Source organism: Mytilus galloprovincialis, chromosome 5 (assembly GCF_965363235.1).
Source record: "Mytilus galloprovincialis chromosome 5, xbMytGall1.hap1.1, whole genome shotgun sequence".
NCBI classification, from domain to species: domain Eukaryota; kingdom Metazoa; phylum Mollusca; class Bivalvia; order Mytilida; family Mytilidae; genus Mytilus; species Mytilus galloprovincialis.
In genome coordinates this window covers 83,981,890-84,002,035 of record NC_134842.1, presented here as the reverse complement: position 1 = coordinate 84,002,035, position 20,146 = coordinate 83,981,890, and the positions used below count along the sequence as shown (strand labels likewise).

Here is a 20,146-nt window from a genome sequence, read left to right as displayed (position 1 = left end):
AAGAAAAATGGGGGTCACCAGGAATTTGAATGCATTCAAATGGATAAAACCAGAGGATTCCGAAAATCTGACACATGACAAGCCAGCTTCCTTAAAACTCTCACTTATATCTTTTAGAGCGAAATGTTTCATTTTTTTTACGAAGAAGGCAGATTTATGTGCTCTTCCATTATATCTATGTAAAATTGTATAAAGGTCATTATAATATTGTGTGTACTTTATAAATAAGTTTTACTCTCGCATTGTTGTCATTATACTGGAATTAAATGTGAATGTCGTATAAGTGAGAAGATTTATAAGCTAACTATAAAACCAGGTAAGTCCATCACTTTCCAAATAAGGAAATGCCTGTACCAAGTCAGCTATGAGACATTTTGTTTTAATCCGTTGTTGTGTTTGAGCCTTTGATTTAACCATTTGATTTTTTTTTTAATTTTCTTTTCAGTTGGGTATTTGTGTAATTTGACTTTTACTATTATTTAGATGACTTGTGTTTTAGCAAATAAATATATGAAATGGTATGTGTTTTTTTAATATATATGAAATGGTATGTGTTTTTAATATATATGAAAGGGTATGTGTCTTGAATATTTGAAAGGGTTGGAGTACTTCATGGATGTTGCAGCTGCTCGCTATACCACAAATGAATTTAAGTGCCACATGCACCTCCGGTCTGAATATTTCCAGACATCCGTAAACCGTTGAAGACCTTGGGAGTCAAAACAACGTTGGTAGGTAGATGTCTTCCTGTAGACTGTTGCCCTGTGAACCATAGAAAAAATACTGCTTTCCATGTTGGGCTAGTACAAAATAAGGAAGGTTTATATTCATGTTGCATTATGATGTTCTCATTCTAACTATGCATTACATTTGCTGCTGGATGTTCAACACCCAACCATTCCCTCCCATCATCAAAGATCTTGATCACTCCTAGTCTGTCGCCGATACACATGTAATTAAATGTAATACATTTATACCCATAACCTTTAAGTTAACTTTTATCTGTAGATAACAGGATAACTATAAGTAAATAATACATCTTTATCAGCTCAGAAGTCGGTAATTTAAAACTAAAGTGATGCCCACATGATTTATAACATACCTTTCTTGTGTTTCTGTAGATAACTTGAGAAATACTTAAGAAATGATTCCAGCTCCTTCAGGCAAAGTTGGCTTTGGGTGGATTCAACTAGTCTTTTTATGTCCCATTGAGTCATAAAGTTCCTCGGATGCTTAAAGTATTCACATACTTGGCTTTCATTTTTTTCGGATAGGGAGGATGAAGGTAATTAAAGAAAATCATAAAAGTCAGAAAGATCCTCAGATGCTCCAAGCATTCTTTTAGGGGATTGGGAGGATGCAGGTAAATTAAGAAAAGCATAAAAGTCATAAAGCTCCACACATGCTCCAAGCATTTTATTTCAGGGATTGGGAAGATAAAGGTGAATAAATAAACACTTCAGACATACCAAATTTACTGTGAATTCATTTATTTTCGTGGGCACCAATATTTGTGATTAGAAAAATCATTTTTATATCTCTTCCTGTGTTACGTTTTTATTCCCTCGTCAAACACGCGACTCAACTCTAGAGTTGATGTGAACCGTGCTATTCAGTCGCAAAACTTCATATATTTTAGTTGATTTAGAATAATATATAAGTAAGCAATGAATGTCAGTCACATGACTTCAAATATTTGGGTTGATTTAAAATACAAATATATGTTACCAATGAATGTGATTGTTAAAATTTATATATGCTTTGTGTCCTTCTTTGATGAATGTTTGTTTGTTTTTGTTTTGATTCAGATTGTGACACGGTATTGGCTGCTGTGCTCCTGTTTTGACAATTTTACCTAGTATGTCTGTTTTGTTAACACATCGTTATAAATATAATGGAATTTGATGCCACTGTCAGACAAGTGAGAGGTTAAGCATTCTTATATCAGGTTTAATCCACCATTTTCTACATTTAAAAAAGCCTGTACCAAGATAGGAGTATGACAGTTGTTATCCATTCGTTTGATGTGATTGAGCTTTTATTTTGCCATTTTGATAAACTTTCCGTTTTGAATTTTCCTCAGATTTCTGTATTTTCATGATTTTACTTTTTGAAATCAATAATGATAAAAATTTGTATAACTTTATTGAATTGTGACATAATATTAACAATGCCAGTCTGAAAAATCTGAATGCTTATTTTACATGAATTACATCAAGATATGAAGAATCGATTGTTGTGTCACATGATTGCCTATTAACCAATCAGATAACAAAGATCAAAAATAACTTACCAATGAACATTGTGTTTTAAAAATTATAAAAGATCTTCTTTAGAACCATAGGTTTTATAAAAGTATAACATACTAGATAAACCTTCATTAAATATCAATTGCATTCCAGAGACGCTACAATGTAATATTCTGATCAGGTGAATATGTATTATATTCAAGCAATATTCTTCCTTATCACATATTTGTTACGAATATGTTGGGTTTTGCATATGCAAGAACCTCAAAATTGACCGGGGCAAAAAAGAGGTTATTGGTTATTGTGCCCCGATTCCAAATGACGTGACGTCATGGCGTACTTAACAACAATTTTTAACACTTTTGTAATAAGAAATTTAAGATTTTACCAGTCATGTTTCATTAAATTGTTATAATTGATTTGTTTTGCTCTCAATTCTGCAGAACTTAAATATGTGATAAATAAATTATAACATGTCTTTTCCATTATGGCCCTGGCTACAGCCTCGAGGCCAATATGGGAGTCTCGGGATGATACCTGGGCCAATATGAACAAGAGTGCATACGCTGAAATGTCTCGCCTTCTATACTAATCATTGATATTATGTTGATAGTCCTAAGTATAAAGCTAAGCTTTATTACAACTGTCACATAATCTTAACATTAGGCAAGATAACTAAACAAAGACCAATGAACCTTGAAAATGAGGTCAAGGTCAGATGAACCATGCCAGGCAGACATGTACAGCTAACAATGCTTCTATACAACATATACAGTTGACCCATTACTTATAGTTTAAGAAAAATAGATCAAAACACAAAAACTTAACACTGTGCAATGAACCGTGAAAATGAGGTCACGGTCAAATAAAACCTGCGTTACTGACAAAAAGATCATAAAATATTTCCATACACCAAATATAGTTGACCTATGGCATATAGTATAAGATAAAAAGACCAAAACTCAAAAACTCAACTTTGACTACTGAACCATGAAAATGAGGTCAACGTCACATGACATCTGCCCGCTAGACATGTACACCTTACAATCATTCCATACAACAAATATAGTAGACCTATTGCATATAGTATGAGAAAAACAGACCAAAACACAAAAATTTAACCATAACCACTGAACCATGAAAATGAGGTCAAGGTCAGATGACACCTGCCAGTTGGACATGTACACCTTACAGTCCTTCCATACACCGAATATACTAGCCCTATTGCTTGTAGTATCTGAGATATGGACTTGACCACCAAAACTTAACCTTGTTCACTGATCCATGAAATGAGGTCGAGGTCAAGTGAAAACTGTCTGCCAGACATGAGGACCTTGCAAGGTACACACATATCAAATATAGTTATCCTATTACTTATAATAAGAGAGAATTCAACATTACAAAAAATTTGAACTTTTTTTTCAAGTGGTCACTGAACCATGAAAATGAGGTCAAGGACATTGGACATGTGACTGACGGAAACTTCGTAACATGAAGCATCTATATACAAAGTATGAAGCATCCAGGTCTTCCACCTTCTAAAATATAAAGCTTTTAAGAAGTGAGCTAACACCGCCAGATCACTATCCCTATGTCGAGCTTTCTGCAACAAAAGTTGCAGGCTCGACAAAAACTTATTTTTGACCACTGAACCATGAAAATGAGGTCAATGTCAGATGACATCTGCCCGCTAGACATGTACACCTTACAATCATTCCATACAACAAATATAGTAAACCTATTGCATAAAGTATGAGAAAAACAGACCAAAACACAAAAACTTAACTATAACCACTGAACCATGAAAATGAGGTCAAGGTCAGATGACATCTGCCTGCTAGACATGTACACCTTACAATCATTCCATACAACAAATATAGTAGACCTATTGCATAAAGTATGAGAAAAACGGACCAAAACACAAAAACTTAACTTTAACCACTGAACCATGAAAATGAGGTCAAGGTCAGGTGACACCTGCCAGTTGAACATGTACACCTTACAGTCCTTCCATACACCGAATATACTAGACCTATTGCTTATAGTATCTGAGATATGGACTTGACCACCAAAACTTAACCTTGTTCACTGATCCATGAAATGAGGTTGAGGTCAAGTGAAAACTGTCTGACGGGCATGAGGACCTTGCAAGGTACGCACATACTAAATATAGTTATCCTATTACTTACAGTAAGAGAAAATTTAACATTGCAAAAAATCTGAACTTTTTTTTTCAAGTGGTCACTGAACCATGAAAATGAGGTCAAGGACAATGGACATGTCACTGACGGAAACTTCGTAACATGAGACATCTATATACAAAATATGAAGCATCCAGGTCTTCCACCTTCTAAAATATATAGCTTTTAAGAAGTGAGCTAACACTGCCGCCGCCGCCGTAGCCGCCGCCGCCGGATCACTATCCCTATGTCGAGCTTTCTGCAACAAAAGTTGCAGGCTCGACAAAAAGGGCATGTTATAATCTATACATATAAATTGTATCTTTTTAATGATTATCATACAATTTTTATAAATAAATATAATACTCAGGGCAGATCAAAGATTTGCAGACAAATGGGACAGTTATTGTTCATAATGTTGAAAAGGTCCTTTTTCATATGATTTTATGCCAAAAATTGAGAAATGTTTTGTTGGTAAAGGGATCCTCTTCTTCCCCCTTCAATCCCCAACTGATACTGATACTAGATACTAATAGTAAACCATAAGATTTTCTTCAGAAATCAAGAATATATTTTTACAACTTAAAATTACATTATCAAGCCATGTATACTGTAAATAATCTATTAAATTCATCTCCAAAAATATAACTGTATCTTCGACAATAAACAATTTTTTATACACATGTTTCACATTTTACTCTGTGAAAAGCAGATTATTTAAAGATAACAACATTTTTGATTTTTTTTTTAAAAGGTGAATTTGATTCTGTTTACTTTAAATCTATGTAATGTTGCATGTTGGTTTGAACAAAAGCCTAGAAAATAGCTATCTAGCATTGAGAATTAAGTGGTCAGTACATTAACAGATAATTGTTTACATTTCAGAAATAAACAACAGACAACACTTTTTTTTCCAGCAACAAAATAGACTGTTTTGTTTTTCTATATCATACTGAATTTCTGTCAACTATTCACCCAAATAAACTCTATTTTCCAGAAAAATCCAAAAGTTTAGGATTTTTTTTACAATGAAATCTCTTATGTTTAACCCTTTTTAAAAGAAAAATCTCTCATAACTAACATGCTAAAGTAAAATCTCAACCTGCAACTTGATTTCCTATAAATACCTTACAGAATTTTATTGAGGGTCTATAAAAATAAGATGGAACTCCTTATGATACCTATGCATGCTTGAATCTTTAATACTATAAATTTAATGCAATAAATTTATTGGTGTAAATTTAAAAGGTATCAGTTAAGATCCTACTTTCTAGATGTCTAGTTTTACATTCTCATTGTATTTTAAGAAAAATATTCAAACCAAAATATTCATATCAAAATTGTAAACTATATTGACTCACAAAGTACAAATTACAGTTATACTCATAAATATGAAAAGAAGATGTGGTATGATTGCGAACAAGACATCTCTCCACGAGAGACCAAATGACACAGAAATTAAAAAATATAGGTCCCAATACCTCCTTCAACAATGAGCAAAGCCCACACCGCATAGTCAGATATAAAATGCCCAAAAATGAGTAATTTCATTGTTTCCAGTGACTGTAAAATTTTACGGGAGACACTGGTGGAACTTGTGCAAAGTTGTTTTTACATTTATTTTAATCTAATTTGAATGAAATACATTTAATTAAATAAGAGATAGAAAATTAAGGACAAAAATGTTGAAAAATCAGAGGGAACTGTAATAATAATTCAATGAATGATACTGCTCTAATGAGTACAAATCCAAACTAATAGAAATAAAATAAGTCGTGAATCTAATACTAAGGTAATACAACAATGTTTTTTTTTATTTGAAAGGCTCACTACAAAAGACACAGGATTCAAATTCAAGCAAAACAATACTTACAGCTATTAGGAGATAACTGTATTGTATTTTAAGCTCCGAAGACATCAATTGGTGATTTGATTATCGCAAGTTAAGTTTACTAGCGACGCATTAGCGGAGACAATAAACAGGTTTTTGGGCATCAATCAAATCACCAATTGATTCCTTCCGAGCTTAAAATACAATATTGTTATCTCCATTCTAATGAAACGGACAGAAAACAACATTAAAACATGTATTTAAAACCTGTCATATATCGTCAGGGTTAGCTTGTACGTTCCGTAGCATCAATTGTCAATTGATGTTATGAAAATTAGTGATGTTATCCAATCAAAATGAACGTTACAAACGATAATGCATTAGAATCAACAATGACTACATTAATCAATAATTACCACAGATTTCACCAAATTCGCAATTATCATGGAAATCACTCAATTCTAATTGACAACACATGGATCTTCAGCTTTCGATAATTTTATTTAAAATACTTAACTGACTCATTTTTTTCTCATAAAATTGATATGAATGTGTTCCTAAAATGACATTTTCTTCAAACAGCTTCTATAAGAAAATTTCTATTACTGTAATTTCAGAAATTATTGGGTGCATTTATTATTATAGTGAATTTTTTAAATATTGAGAAAAATCATTTTTAATTCATATAAAATATTTCAAAAAGTTTAAATTATTGTGATTATAACCCTGTCACTTTTTTCAAAATAATTAAAACATCGTTATAATTTCTGAATTTCTATTAGGTCAATGCATTAATCATTTTCAATCTATCTGCAATAGCAATAACAGAAATATATCATTTTCACAAAAATATATTACATATTTCACAAATTTAATATAGTAAAAATGTATTTCAAATTCAGCAAATCTATAATTGAATTGTCAATTGTAAAATTATTAATACAAATATACAAGATAAAAGGATAAAAATATACATTATATAAATATACATCAAATAATAGTCCATTTGCCAACTCCCGTAATTGACCCTGTAATTAGAGACATTTTTTTTGTTGTCTCCCTTATGAAGGACATTAATTTTTATTTACAATGGAGAGCTAGCAGAACGAGCAAATTTACCTGTGCGTAATGTGAGTAATCTTCAAGGTTTTGAATTCTTTTAATTACATTAATTTGTTGTTTAGGTATATACTTACAACATCAGAAATTATTTTTCATGAATAATTAGTTAAACTGCCAATAAATCACTTTCAATTCATCATACTTTGCATTGGCAAAAGCCAATATTGTCCGGTATAGAACCAGTCTAAGATTGACAAAGGGAAGTAATTTGTTTAAAAAGTGTGTAATAACAGAATCAAATCGGTAATTGGTAAATGGACTATTGGGCCATATAAAATGAATGCCTAATTCCACATCCCTGTAGGCAGGAACATATTTATTATATTTTGTCCTCCTTTTATCAGAAGTTAGGAGATGCAGCTGAATATTACAATTTGTAAAAATCTACAATTTAACTAAAAATGGAATCAGAATTTCACATTTTTTTATCATGGTAAGCATGGCAGCAATTGGAAATGTGCTTCAAAAATTATATATCCAAAACAGTATTTTTGCTAGAAAGGTAATTTCAGAAATTTTTAAATAAAAGAACCTGCCATGTAAATTCAAGAAAAATTATATAATGTTTTTTTTTAAAACCAGATAATAAGTAAATAGTCAAAGGACAACAAAAAATGATGTAAAATAGAAGAAGAAAAAAACAATATGAAAAAGCTTTTATTTTATTGCTTTCATTCGTTAGGGGTCACCCTAAAACCTGCAGCCAGAATGAGAATGTAAATATTTTATGGATATGAATAAATGTAGGCTATACATAAATGAAAGACCTTTTTAACCAAGCCTTTGAAAAATACATATTTAACCAAAATCTATTTCATTCTTAAACTTGAATCTTCTATCAACATTATAAATAAATTTCAACATGCAATGTTTAAAGCATTGGTTATTGATGAAATCTTGATTTTCTTAACATATTTATGAACTACTCCTCAAGCTAAAAGTACATATCACATGGTATAACAGCAGGGCTACCGGTTAATTTCCCGTCTAAGAAAATCAACTCTTGGATGAAAAATAACAAAAATTATCCCCTGGAATAAGACAAAGGTGGCCATATTTGTTCAAGTTAGGGCTTTCTAATGAAAAAAATAATATATGTTTTATTTGAAAAAGTTAACTTATTTTCTAAGGTACCAATTTTCATGGATTAAAGAAAACATTCATGTTTGTGGATATTTAATTTTGTGGTTTTGCCAAGTTTGCATTTATGCCTTTAGGAAATTTGTCTTTCGTTGAACATTAAATTTTCTGGTTCACCAATACCCACGAAAATTGGTATCCAACGAATGATAATGACTCCACAATTACGGGTTAGGGTATCTTGTCATTATACAAACTAAAAACATTGAAACCTGTTTAAGGTGGTACCTAACACTACAGGGAGATAACTCTGTAAAATCAACAGAACGTTTTAATGACATTGTGTTCTTAAGGGAATATTAAGCTTCTCAATGATCAAAATGAGTGTTTGTCAAACTGCTATATAACCAGTGTAATTTTTCTGATAAAACGGTTGGTTCAATTTTTTTGATTTTTTTATATTTTTGTCAAAGGGTCAAAGTAAATACTTTGTCAAAATTTTAAGAAAATTAAACGAGCCAAATTAATTTTAGTGTAGGTGTTAGGTACCACCTTAAACCAAACCCCCTGCAACTGATGATCTTGTTCCGAATAGACAGGTCAATGGACATTTATTATTGTATGATCATAATGTATTTACAATGTAGATGAGAGAAAATGTTTTCTTGAGGTAATAAATCCAACCTGAATTCAGTAACTTTTAAATTATATTGCTTACTGCTGTTTGCTCAAACTAAAAAGGGTTTTAAAATATCAAAAATATCTCCTTTATTCAAAGATTCTGATAAACTTTGTATTGAACTTAATATTTCATGAACAAATATATGTGTACATGTTTGTCTAGTACACACTAGTTATTTCTAGTGTATTTTTAATACAATCAAAATTAATTTTGTTCCATCCATTTTCAAATAAAATGAAAATCCAGAGATAACAGAGAAATTGAGGATGGAAATGGGGAATGTGTCAAAGAAACAACAACCCAACCAAAGAGTAGAAAACAGCCCAAGCCACCAATGGGTCTTCAACACAGCAAGAAAATCACACAAAAGGAGGCAGGCTTCAGCTCACCAATAAAAAGAGTCCCTTTTCACCATCCATTATAATTAACTCTTTCTTCGTATCACTAGTTTACTTTTTATTAAAGTGTTTCTATTGTACATTTCAACAGCAAATGTCTCAAGTCGATGCATACATCATGCATGAAGCTCACAATAACTCATGTATAGAGATTAAAAATTTTACAAAGCCTCTTATGTATGTGTTTATAATTATAATAGTTATTTTGAGATATATTACAGCAAATATGTTTTTTTTTATCATTCCTCACATCATTTGTGTTTTATATAAATAAATGGGAATCAATAAAATAAGTATATTATAGTTCTTAAAAAGTTGAATAAATGACTTCCTGAAAAATCCAAGGTTTGTTGAATATAGATGATTATCATTTCATTTCTTATTTTTGCCACTTAAAGGTAGGTCCTACAGGAAAAACCTTTTTTAATTAACATAATATAATTTTTATATATAACCATGAAATAAATGTACAGTTGCCATGGCAACAACAGAGGAATTCTTCTCATTAAAGACATCCAACAGATTCATAGTTAACAATTTAAAGCACCTAAATGACCCTGACTGGTATCAACTCCAAACATCACAAGAGTAACGTCCCTTGTTCTGCATTTTCTTGATGTAGTTCTCAGCTTTTTCATTATCCATATTTCCTTTCTCCATCAGAACTTTCAGGATAACATTATGTACATCTCTGGCCATATTACGAGCATCACTAAAACAAACAAAATATAGAATATAAATCAATTCAATTAAAAATGTTGTTTACTGTAAATTCATTTATTTTTTATAGATTGAAAAAAAAAATCATGTGGATACATGTACTTGATTTTGTGGGTTTGTCCAAGTTGGCATAAAAGCCTATGAAAAATTTGTATTTGGTTGAAAATTTGAATTTGTGGTTCAGTTTTACCCACCAAATCCACAAAATTAGGTACCCAACAAATATTATGAATCCACAGTGGACGTCTTATCTTTTTAAAAGAATACAAACCATGTAGTCATGATAAATAATAATTTTCTAGAACAGGTCAATTTAGAGGTTGATGTTGTACACTTTTATTGTTGTAGACTACATGTTCACCTTCAAATATCTAATGACTTTTCTATCTTGTTATACTGCTGTCTTATTGATGTTTAACCCTTTAATATCATCTTTTATTTATAAGGTCCAAAATACAATACAATGTTAGTTTTCTGTCAACTGAGTTGAATTTCTTATAAAATGAATAACAATCCATGCTTATATTATTACAAATAAGTGCAATCATTGCATGATGTTGACACAATATGCAGCAGTGTTTCAGATTGATCCACATATGTAACAGATACTTCACAGCACAAGACACATGAGAAATCACAATACACACACATGTATATTACACATGATAAAAATTCAAAGACGGCACTTTAAAGATTGTACACTCAATAATTTTATTTATTTGCACTTTGACATTTAAGAATATTTATTAAAATATACATAGATTTAGAGCTAACAATTTCAATTGAAGTATTTACACTTTTGGTATTTAGCTGAATTTTGTCTCTGAATGACCTTAGATCTGATAAAAATAACCTGCAGAGGTCAAGCAACAACCACTTTTTAATTGTGATGTCAAATTTTATAAAATTATGATGTCAAATTTAAAGGGAACTTGTATCATTTTACGTAATGGCGGACAAATCTGCATAGAAGTGTATATGCATCTGTAGTTTCACCTGCAGCAATATTTAAATATCATCACAGGTCAATTAGTTCTGAAATGGCTTTCAATATTTAATGACCTGTTGAACACACATGTATTTGCTTTTGTAAATTGAATTCCTGGACTAAATATTGCCGATCACATATAATTTCTGAGATACAGAAATAATTTTTAAAATTCTAATAATACATCTGTAGCATACAATGATGTCAAGGTCGTATGACAAGTGCCTGACTGACATTAACTCCTACACTTGAAAAAAAATTTCAGTGAATTTGCAACTTTCCTTTTAAAGATAACTCAAAAACTTTTTAAAAAAACCTATATGTATCCATGGGAGATAGAAACAGGCATGCATTGTCTTTTCTTTAATTCAACATTTTTGGAACAAAGACAGTTTGTACATTGAGAGCCGACACACATATACAAGTGTAAAATAATAACTTGACTTTGTTACAACATAACAATGAAGTTACCCAATAAATTGGTCTGCTGGTGCCCTAATGAATTTTCATAAATAATATTATATGATCACAATTTATTTATCAATGTGCACACAAAATTTTCCAATTGGATGAAATTTATATCATTATTTTATCCACAAAATAGGACAGTAAATAAATTTTTGTTTCAAAATCGCAAAAAAAAAACTGCTGTAATGCCATGAAACAGGGACTAACTTATCAGAGACAAAACAGACTTTTATTTAATCAGTGTGTGTATCTTACCCGGTATACCAGACCAGACAATCAAAAGTTCTAATTGTACGTTGTTTTGTTAATACTATGCAATTAAAACATTTTAAGTGGAAGTTTGTTCATAAATACTATCAAATGTGAAATTCAAAAAATATTAAAAAAAATATAAATATGGCTAATCAAAGGGCAATCAAAAAATATTTAAACATTGAGAGAAAAAAAATGTAATTACCAATTTATCAATGAATTTGATATTCATTTACCTCTTGAAAGTCTACTTTCTTTAATTTAAATAAGATAAAGTTCTATAAATATATTTAGCTCTGTTCAAAATTTGCATAGGAGGATCCAGGAAGTATGACGGGAGATGCTCACCCTTAGGTCAGTCACCGCCCCCTCCCCCTTTTAGGGAAAGTTCTGGGTCCACCACTGATTTACTTTTCATGTCACACTGTCCTAAATTACAGATTCTAGTGTATGAAAACAATAACATAAACATAACAAATTTGACAGTTTTATTAGAATGGAACAAGCATTCTGTAATTATTGCATGGAAATACATAGTCCCCTACAGGTTAAAAATACATTGGACTGGAACAAAATTCAACAAAGATCTATAACTTGTCATGGCGTAACCTTTATAACAAATATCAAGTCAATATCTTCAAGCATGACCAAAATAAAAGTTGATAATGATTATTTTAGTGAATTTTTCAAGTCAAAGGACCATAATTCTGCACAAAAGCATCAGATTGGAACAAAATTCAAAATTGAACTGTGACTTGTCATGATAAATCAATACCAAATCAATATCTTCAAGCATGTGGAAAACTGATTTGCCAGACTGACAGATCTAGATGGACAGACTGCAAACCTATATTCCCCTTCGACTTTGTGGGCAGTAGACTAAAAGCAAGTGATTTTTAACTTATACGATTCTTGTCGAAATTCCAAATTCAGAAAATAGAAAAATGAGCCTAATGTCAGAATTCACTTACCCACACACATAAATGTGTCCCCCATTTTCTAATAACTTCCACGTCTCCTCTGAGTTCTGTTCCAATAAATGTTGAACATACACCTTATGCTCCTGGTCCCGTGAGAAAGCTAGGTGCATCTGTGTCAATGTACCATCCTTCTCGTAGTCCTCTAGCTCGTCATGATAGATAAAGTCCTCCGCTTTGTGGCGGCAACCAAAGTACAAAACAGTGTCTCCTACTGGCTTGCCTAAAATTTAGTATATTTTTTAGTTGATTAATTTTACTTTCTTTACAGGGTTCATCTATAACTGAGATTTACTCATTCTATGTACAGAAAGTGGACAAAAGAGACAAAAACCTGAACCAGATAACAGTCGAAGGCCACCAATGGATCCTTAATCCAGCACTATCGGTAGTGGGCATCAGTTGGCCCCTAAATAAAAAATGTGTATTAGTTCAGTGAAATTGTCGTCTTACTTAACTCCAAAACATATAAATGACTAAAATTAAAAAAACATACATGACTAACAAAGGCGTCAGACTAACAAAGGCGTCCAGAGCCTTCTGACTTTGTACAGGTGCAAAAATGCGGCGGGGTTAAACATGTTTGTGAGATCTCAACCCTTCCCCCATACCTCTAGCCCATGTAAAATAAACAAACACATACCAATACGCACAGTAAATTTCAGTTTAAAAGAAGCTCTAGTCCCATGATAGAATAAGCAACAGAAGAAACTAAGCAAAATGACAATGATACATAAATTAACAAAGCATTACTAGGAGTTCCTAACATGCCAGATCCAGACCTTAATTTCACTGATTAAAGTGTATTTTTAATGGTACAATTTAACAACCAGTCTAAACGGTTTTACTATAAATGTAAAATAGATATTATTAAACACAACATAACATTACCGTCTCTTTTGGCCACAAATCTTTCCTGTATAAATCCTCTAAAGGGAGCTAACCCTGTTCCTGGTCCAATCATGATCACAGGAGTGTTTGATTTGAATGGTAATCTGAACTGTGACTTTCTGACATAGATTGGCACTCTTGGTTTGATTCCATTATCAGGTTTCTTCATTTTAAGCCAGTTAGTGGCGACACCTCTCTGTGTTCTCCCAGTCTTAGTCTTATATTCTACGACTACAGCAGTGATATGAATACTTGTGTCATGAACCTGCAAATCATAACATATTTGTACATTAAAGACAAGACAATATTTTATTTACAAATGCATTTACAATAAATGGTAATGACCGAATGGATAAACAATTTGCAATACATGGTAGTAAAATACAAACAATTATATATGTGAATAAAAGATTAAAGGTATAATGAAATAGATTACTTCTTGCATTTAAACAATTTGTTACGAAAGAGGAAGATAATTTTAGTGCCGTATAAGATGTATTATTAAGTATAAGATTTATTTTATTTTTATCGCACAATGTGTTTATATTTTTTCCTGTAATTTTGAACATGTTTAATACAAGAGCTTTTAATATTTGAGTAACCTCTGCTGTGTAGCAGCATGTGCTGTTCATTGTCAATTTTGCCACTTTTACAGATTTCACAAATTCTGTGATCTCTGGGCACTTTTAAATATAAAAGAATACTTCAAGAATACTTAACTGAATATTTTCAAAAAGGCTTACTCATATCACAGAGGATTTTTACATAAAGAAAATACTTGACAGAATATTTGCAAAATGCATATTTGAAATTAAGTTTGTCAATCTATATATACAGATAAGCAAAAGTCTTTCAGCAAGTAACAGACAATTATTATATAATTGAGGTCATCCTCTTATAATTCCTCCCTTGTTAAGGATGATATGGAATAATATCTAGCTTGTAACCTTGGCAACAGTTCGTGAGGCCTCTTATAATTCCTACCTTAGGTGAGGATGATATGGAATAATATCTAGCTTGTAACCTTGGGAACAGTTCGTGAGGCCTCTTATAATTCCTACCTTAGGTGAGGATGATATGGAATAATATCTGGCTTGTAACTTTGGCATTAGTTCACACAAGTGGTCAATTGCAGGTTTCAATGATGGCAGATCTTCTAATACAGCTAAAATATTACGATGGTCTTTTATTATCCAATCATTATATAGTTGCTGAAAAAAAAAAAAATTGGTATATAGCTCATTTGATATGAAATTAATTTTTCCTGGTGCACATATGGTGCATTAATTTAATGTCCGAGTATCTTGCAATTTTGTATGTATATCATTTATTGAAAAAAATAGAATATGACAAAACCATAAAACCAAATATCCACGAAAATGCATGTTTTCCACAAACCACGAAAAAATAAATGACTCCACAGCATGTTCATTGTTATGATACTTAGTAAACTAGGTCGTAAGTTCAACGCCCTGCAAGTGGCAGGTGCATTCAACTCCAAATTTAATTGACTAGGAGTGTCAGTTTTCCTGCTGAAGGTTGAGGTTTTCTCTGGCTGCCTCCATCAATAATGGTCTACTTATGGTCAAATTTCCAATAAACCCTGGCAGGGCTACCAACCATTTTTCTTAATGTTACCTTACACCTTGACAGAAATTAATTCAGATCATTTAATTTTCATAAAATTTTGACAAAATGTTTACTTTAACCCTTTGACAAAAGTATCAAAATTTTAAAAAACTTGAACCAACACATTATCGGAAAAAAATGGTTGGATAAATAGCAGTTGGACAAACACTAATTTTTATCATTTAGAAGCTTTGTATTTCATTAACAATACAACGTGATTAAAATGTTTAGCTGATATAACAGAGTTATCTCCCTGTAGTGTTAGGTACCACCTTAAAGAAAGGACTGAATACCATTTATTTAGCAGAAAAAATAAAATACTTCTGTGAATAGGTTTATAAAATGCTGCAAGTCAATGTACAAATAATATCATATATTTTTTTTTTTAACATTTGTCAAATGAAGCATCAGTCTGTTAAAAATAACTCTACATTTAATATAAAATTGAGAATGGAAAGAGACAACAACCTGACAAAAGAGTGAGAAAATCTAGCACCAAAAGCCAGCTTCAGCTGGTGGCTAAACAATTATGTATTGTAATTCAGCAAAAATAGACTTCACACTTCACTCCAAAACACATAATTTATTTGAAATAACATACAAAAAAAGTAAAATCACAAAAATACTGAACTCCAAGGAAAATTCAATCGTAAAGTCCTTAATTAAATGTCAAAATCAAATGACAACACACATCAAACGAATGGACAACAACTGTCATATTCCTGACTTTGTACAGGCATCCATCCTATCTAAGACCATAATTTTCTGAGTTAGGACAGGAGAAAAAATGGCAGGATTAAGAGTACTTTTTTCTTTAAAACATATTTTTATAGTTATTCAACTCATACCTTTCCTTCTGCTGTTGATGCTGTCATTTTAGCCAGGAATTCTTTATCTTTGTCATCTCTGGCATATTCTACCATTTCTTTTAACAACAAAACACGGGGAGGATTTGTAATGTCCAAATAATGAGACAGTGCCGTACGATAAGAACAAGGGCAAGGGAATGGATGCTTCTTACTGGCTTCCTCTGAAAGACAAATATTCATCGAATTTAACAGCAAATCAGCACTTAGAATTATATTAACTGAATACTGTAAATTTAGAAATTACTGCGATGTTTTTATTATTGCGAAAAATCATAAAACTTTAAACTTGCATTTTGATTTTTTTTTTTAATTAAACCAGATTTTCCCCAAAATTACAAAAATTAAATTCGCATTTTAGTTTAAAATGAGAAAATTGCAATAATAAATGCACGCCAAAATTTCTGAATATACAGTAACAAATTTAGGGGAACTAATATTTCAATTTGGCCTCATTTGTAAAATTAATATATTCATTATATTTTGACAGCAATCAGCACTCAGAGCTAAAAGAATGGAAAACAATTTCAGGCGAACCAATATATCTATTTTGCTTCATTTTTTCTGGGCCTTTTATAGCAGACTCTGTCATATTGGCTTTGCTCATTGTTGAAGGCTATACCGTGACCTATAGTTGTTAATTTCTGTGTCATTTGGTCTATTGTGGAGAATTGTCTCATTGGCAATAAACCACATCTTCTTTTTTATATCATCTGTAAAATCAATATATTCATTGGATAGTGAAATCAATCATTAGAAAGTGCTGTATGGGCTGAAAGAAATTCAGGGGAATAGATATTACTTGTGAGCTTCTCAAATATCTCAGCACTACAGACAATGTTTCTACTTTAAGAGTTTAGGTAATCTCTGAACACAAAACTACCCATTCATTATATATACTGATAACTAAAATGCACCAACATTTACTTAATTGGCACCACAGAATTACGTTAGAAAACCTACCATCAACATTTGTAAGTGTGAATATTGTGTCAAGATCTACTTCTAATCTTTTGCCGATTCCTTCTACAATATCCGAATCGTTGACTGGGTAGACAGCAACATGATCTCCTGCTTCATATCTAAACATAGAAAAACAGAATATTACAACATAAAAAAATTTGATGTTTACCTTTTGTACTTATTAGATCCATTTCCTATTAGAGTTAAAATGTTTTAGGCCTTTTCAATTAAAAAATATACATTGACTCCAGTCAGGAACTGGTTGTACAGTGGTTGTCGTCTGTTTGTTGATGTGGTTCATAGGTGTCTCCCATTTCTGTGTTTTATATAGATTAGACTGTTGGTTTTTCTGTTTCAAGTATTTTACACTTGGGTGAACAGTCGTCTCATTGGCACTCATACCACATCTTCTCATTTATATAGACTTCAGGAAGGAAATCTCAGCTATATATGGGAGTGTATTTTAGAAAAAAAATCATAATAAGCCATATTTTGAAGTGCCTTTGCATGGTACATTGTATGTTTTGATTGAACAACCTTAAAATGTTTCTATTTTTTCAAAAGTTAGAACTGTTTTATTCTGCATGATGATGCTGTAAATTCTATGTAGCTTATAATTAGATAAACTTCCCAAAAAGATTACTACAGCAGTTTTGTGTATTATAAATCGAATCTTTATTTAGTAACATCAAAATCTCACCTTTTTAGATTGTGAATTTTAAAAAGCAAGTATGCAATTACTTTCAGTATAAAAAGATCTAAAATTCTAATTGCATTTCAAAAAGATGCAATGCATTTGTTCTCAATCAGATTTTGGATGTTATCTTATCAAATTCTATATGTATACACAGTACCTGACTTTGGATCCAGAAATATCAAATTCTACATGTAAACAATAATAGTACCTGATTTTGGATCCAGAAATATCAAATTCTACATGTAAACAATAATAGTACCTGATTTTGGATCCAGAAATATCAAATTCTACATGTAAACAATAATAGTACCTGATTTTGGATCCAGAAATATCAAATTCTATATGTAAACAAGAATACTACCTGATTTTAGATCCAGAAATATCAAATTCTATATGTAAACAAGAATACTACCTGATTTTAGATCCAGAAATATCAAATTCTATATGTAAACAAGAATTGTACCTGATTTTAGATCCAGAAATATCAAATTCTATATGTAAACAAGATCTATCTCCTCCTTTGTGTAGTTCTCTGTTGACTCTCACTGGAGCTAAGTATGGATTCTTAGCATCGTATGGCCTGAAAGTTAAATTCTGTATGTTTATATCATATAGGTAGCTACAACATTTGGGAGAAATTTAGTTTAAAACGAAGAAAAACCTATATATGGAACAATTTAATATTTATGAATAAAAGTATTATGTACATTCATAATTTGCCAATGATCTTATAAAATTGTTTTGGGTCATACAATCCTTGAGGAAAATAGATCTTTGTCTATTTACACATTAGATGCTGATTTTAGTAGGGGCAACAGCTAACAATGTCTTTTGAAAGACTCCCACCATTCTTTATTATTAAAGACCATCTTCCTTCAAAGATACATTTTAAGTTTTTTTTTATCAGAAAATTGATCAGTAAGTGATCACAAATGAATGATTAGTTCTTATTGTAGAATGTGAACTGGACTTCATCGTCTAAGACATTCCTGCAATCAACACATATAATTCCAACAATTAAACTTAAATTATAAGACAAGTTATTAAAGTGTTTTTATTCATATCTTAAGATGTCTTTATTTGTATCTTAAAAGTGTCTTTATTCATATCTTAAAGTGTCTTTATTCATATCATTATGATTAAGTGATAACATGTTACATAAGAAATTTATAACTTACAATTTCTGATTAGTAAATGATCCAAGCCTAGCTATTTCTCCTGTGTAAATCTTTTCTTTAGGTATATCATCGTTGATTGTCACACTGTATTGTCTCACACTAAAATATTAGAGAAAAAAGTCAATACGGCGGCCAAGTAAAATGCATGTAAGAAACAATAATTTAATTTTGGATGAAACACGTCTTCTGATTGGCTGACATCGTTTAGTTTATCATATCATAGACACAATTGTGTCATGTGACCATGACGTCATCAACGTTTTTCATGATTTATGCCGGTTTAAAATGGAATTTAGAATTAAATTATAAGAAATAACTGTAATACTTTATCAGTCTATTCGAAATAACATAAAAAATATTTATGCTTTTTCTTCATAGGTGTAATACCACCAAATCATAGTACGTCACATCCGGTTGTATACGAAAGTAGGTAAAAAAAAATATTCCCTTGAATTTGACGGTTGTAGGTAATTAATCCTACATTTTATTGCAGTAAAATCATTTCTATGTCATAAACATATGTCTTGGGTATTTCAAAACACCATTATTTTTTATTTGGGATTTCTATAGAAAATTTTGTAATCTTGAGGTTACATGGTAACTTAACCTTGTACACAGATAATTTTTTTTCTATAGTACTGGACAGGATAAAACTTTACTCATGCCAAGTATTTCTTTATTTGAAACAAAGATAAATTCTGCACATTTTTTGGAAAAGTTTTTACAAAGACTAATAGGGGAAAATCAATGGTGGTATTACACCTGAATTCATAAGACAGAAAAAAATATTACAGTCATTTCTTAAATATCAGTTATAGTAAGTTCAGAAATTATTGCTAGGTTTTTTATTATGCGAAAGATGCAACTCCTTAAGTATCCCAATAATAAGAACTTGGCATTCTGATATCTTGTATATATATCCTTATGTAGCTTTTCCTAAAATAACAATAATAGACAACTTTCGAGTTCAATTTC

The 20,146-nt window shown here is 31.0% G+C and overlaps 1 protein-coding gene across 3 annotated transcripts in view; it reads right to left on the bottom strand.

Annotated features, from left to right (window-relative positions):
- Positions 1-2,128: 2,128 nt before the first annotated feature.
- LOC143076556 (NADPH--cytochrome P450 reductase-like) overlaps positions 2,129-20,146 on the bottom strand; it is a 37,313-nt gene continuing 19,295 nt past the window's right edge. For 2 of the 3 annotated variants that reach the window (XM_076252381.1, XM_076252383.1), the window contains exons 7-14: positions 19,172-19,270; positions 18,457-18,573; positions 17,297-17,415; positions 16,316-16,497; positions 14,900-15,049; positions 13,839-14,103; positions 12,942-13,170; positions 2,129-10,254 (exon numbers count right to left, since the gene is read on the bottom strand). In XM_076252381.1, the coding sequence (XP_076108496.1) occupies positions 10,110-10,254; positions 12,942-13,170; positions 13,839-14,103; positions 14,900-15,049; positions 16,316-16,497; positions 17,297-17,415; positions 18,457-18,573; positions 19,172-19,270 (1,306 nt within the window). In that variant the 3' untranslated portion in view covers positions 2,129-10,109. Of the gene's footprint in view, positions 10,255-12,941; positions 13,171-13,838; positions 14,104-14,822; positions 14,863-14,899; positions 15,050-16,315; positions 16,498-17,296; positions 17,416-18,456; positions 18,574-19,171; positions 19,271-20,146 lie in introns of all 3 variants that reach the window. The other variant, XM_076252382.1, reaches the window with a different exon arrangement.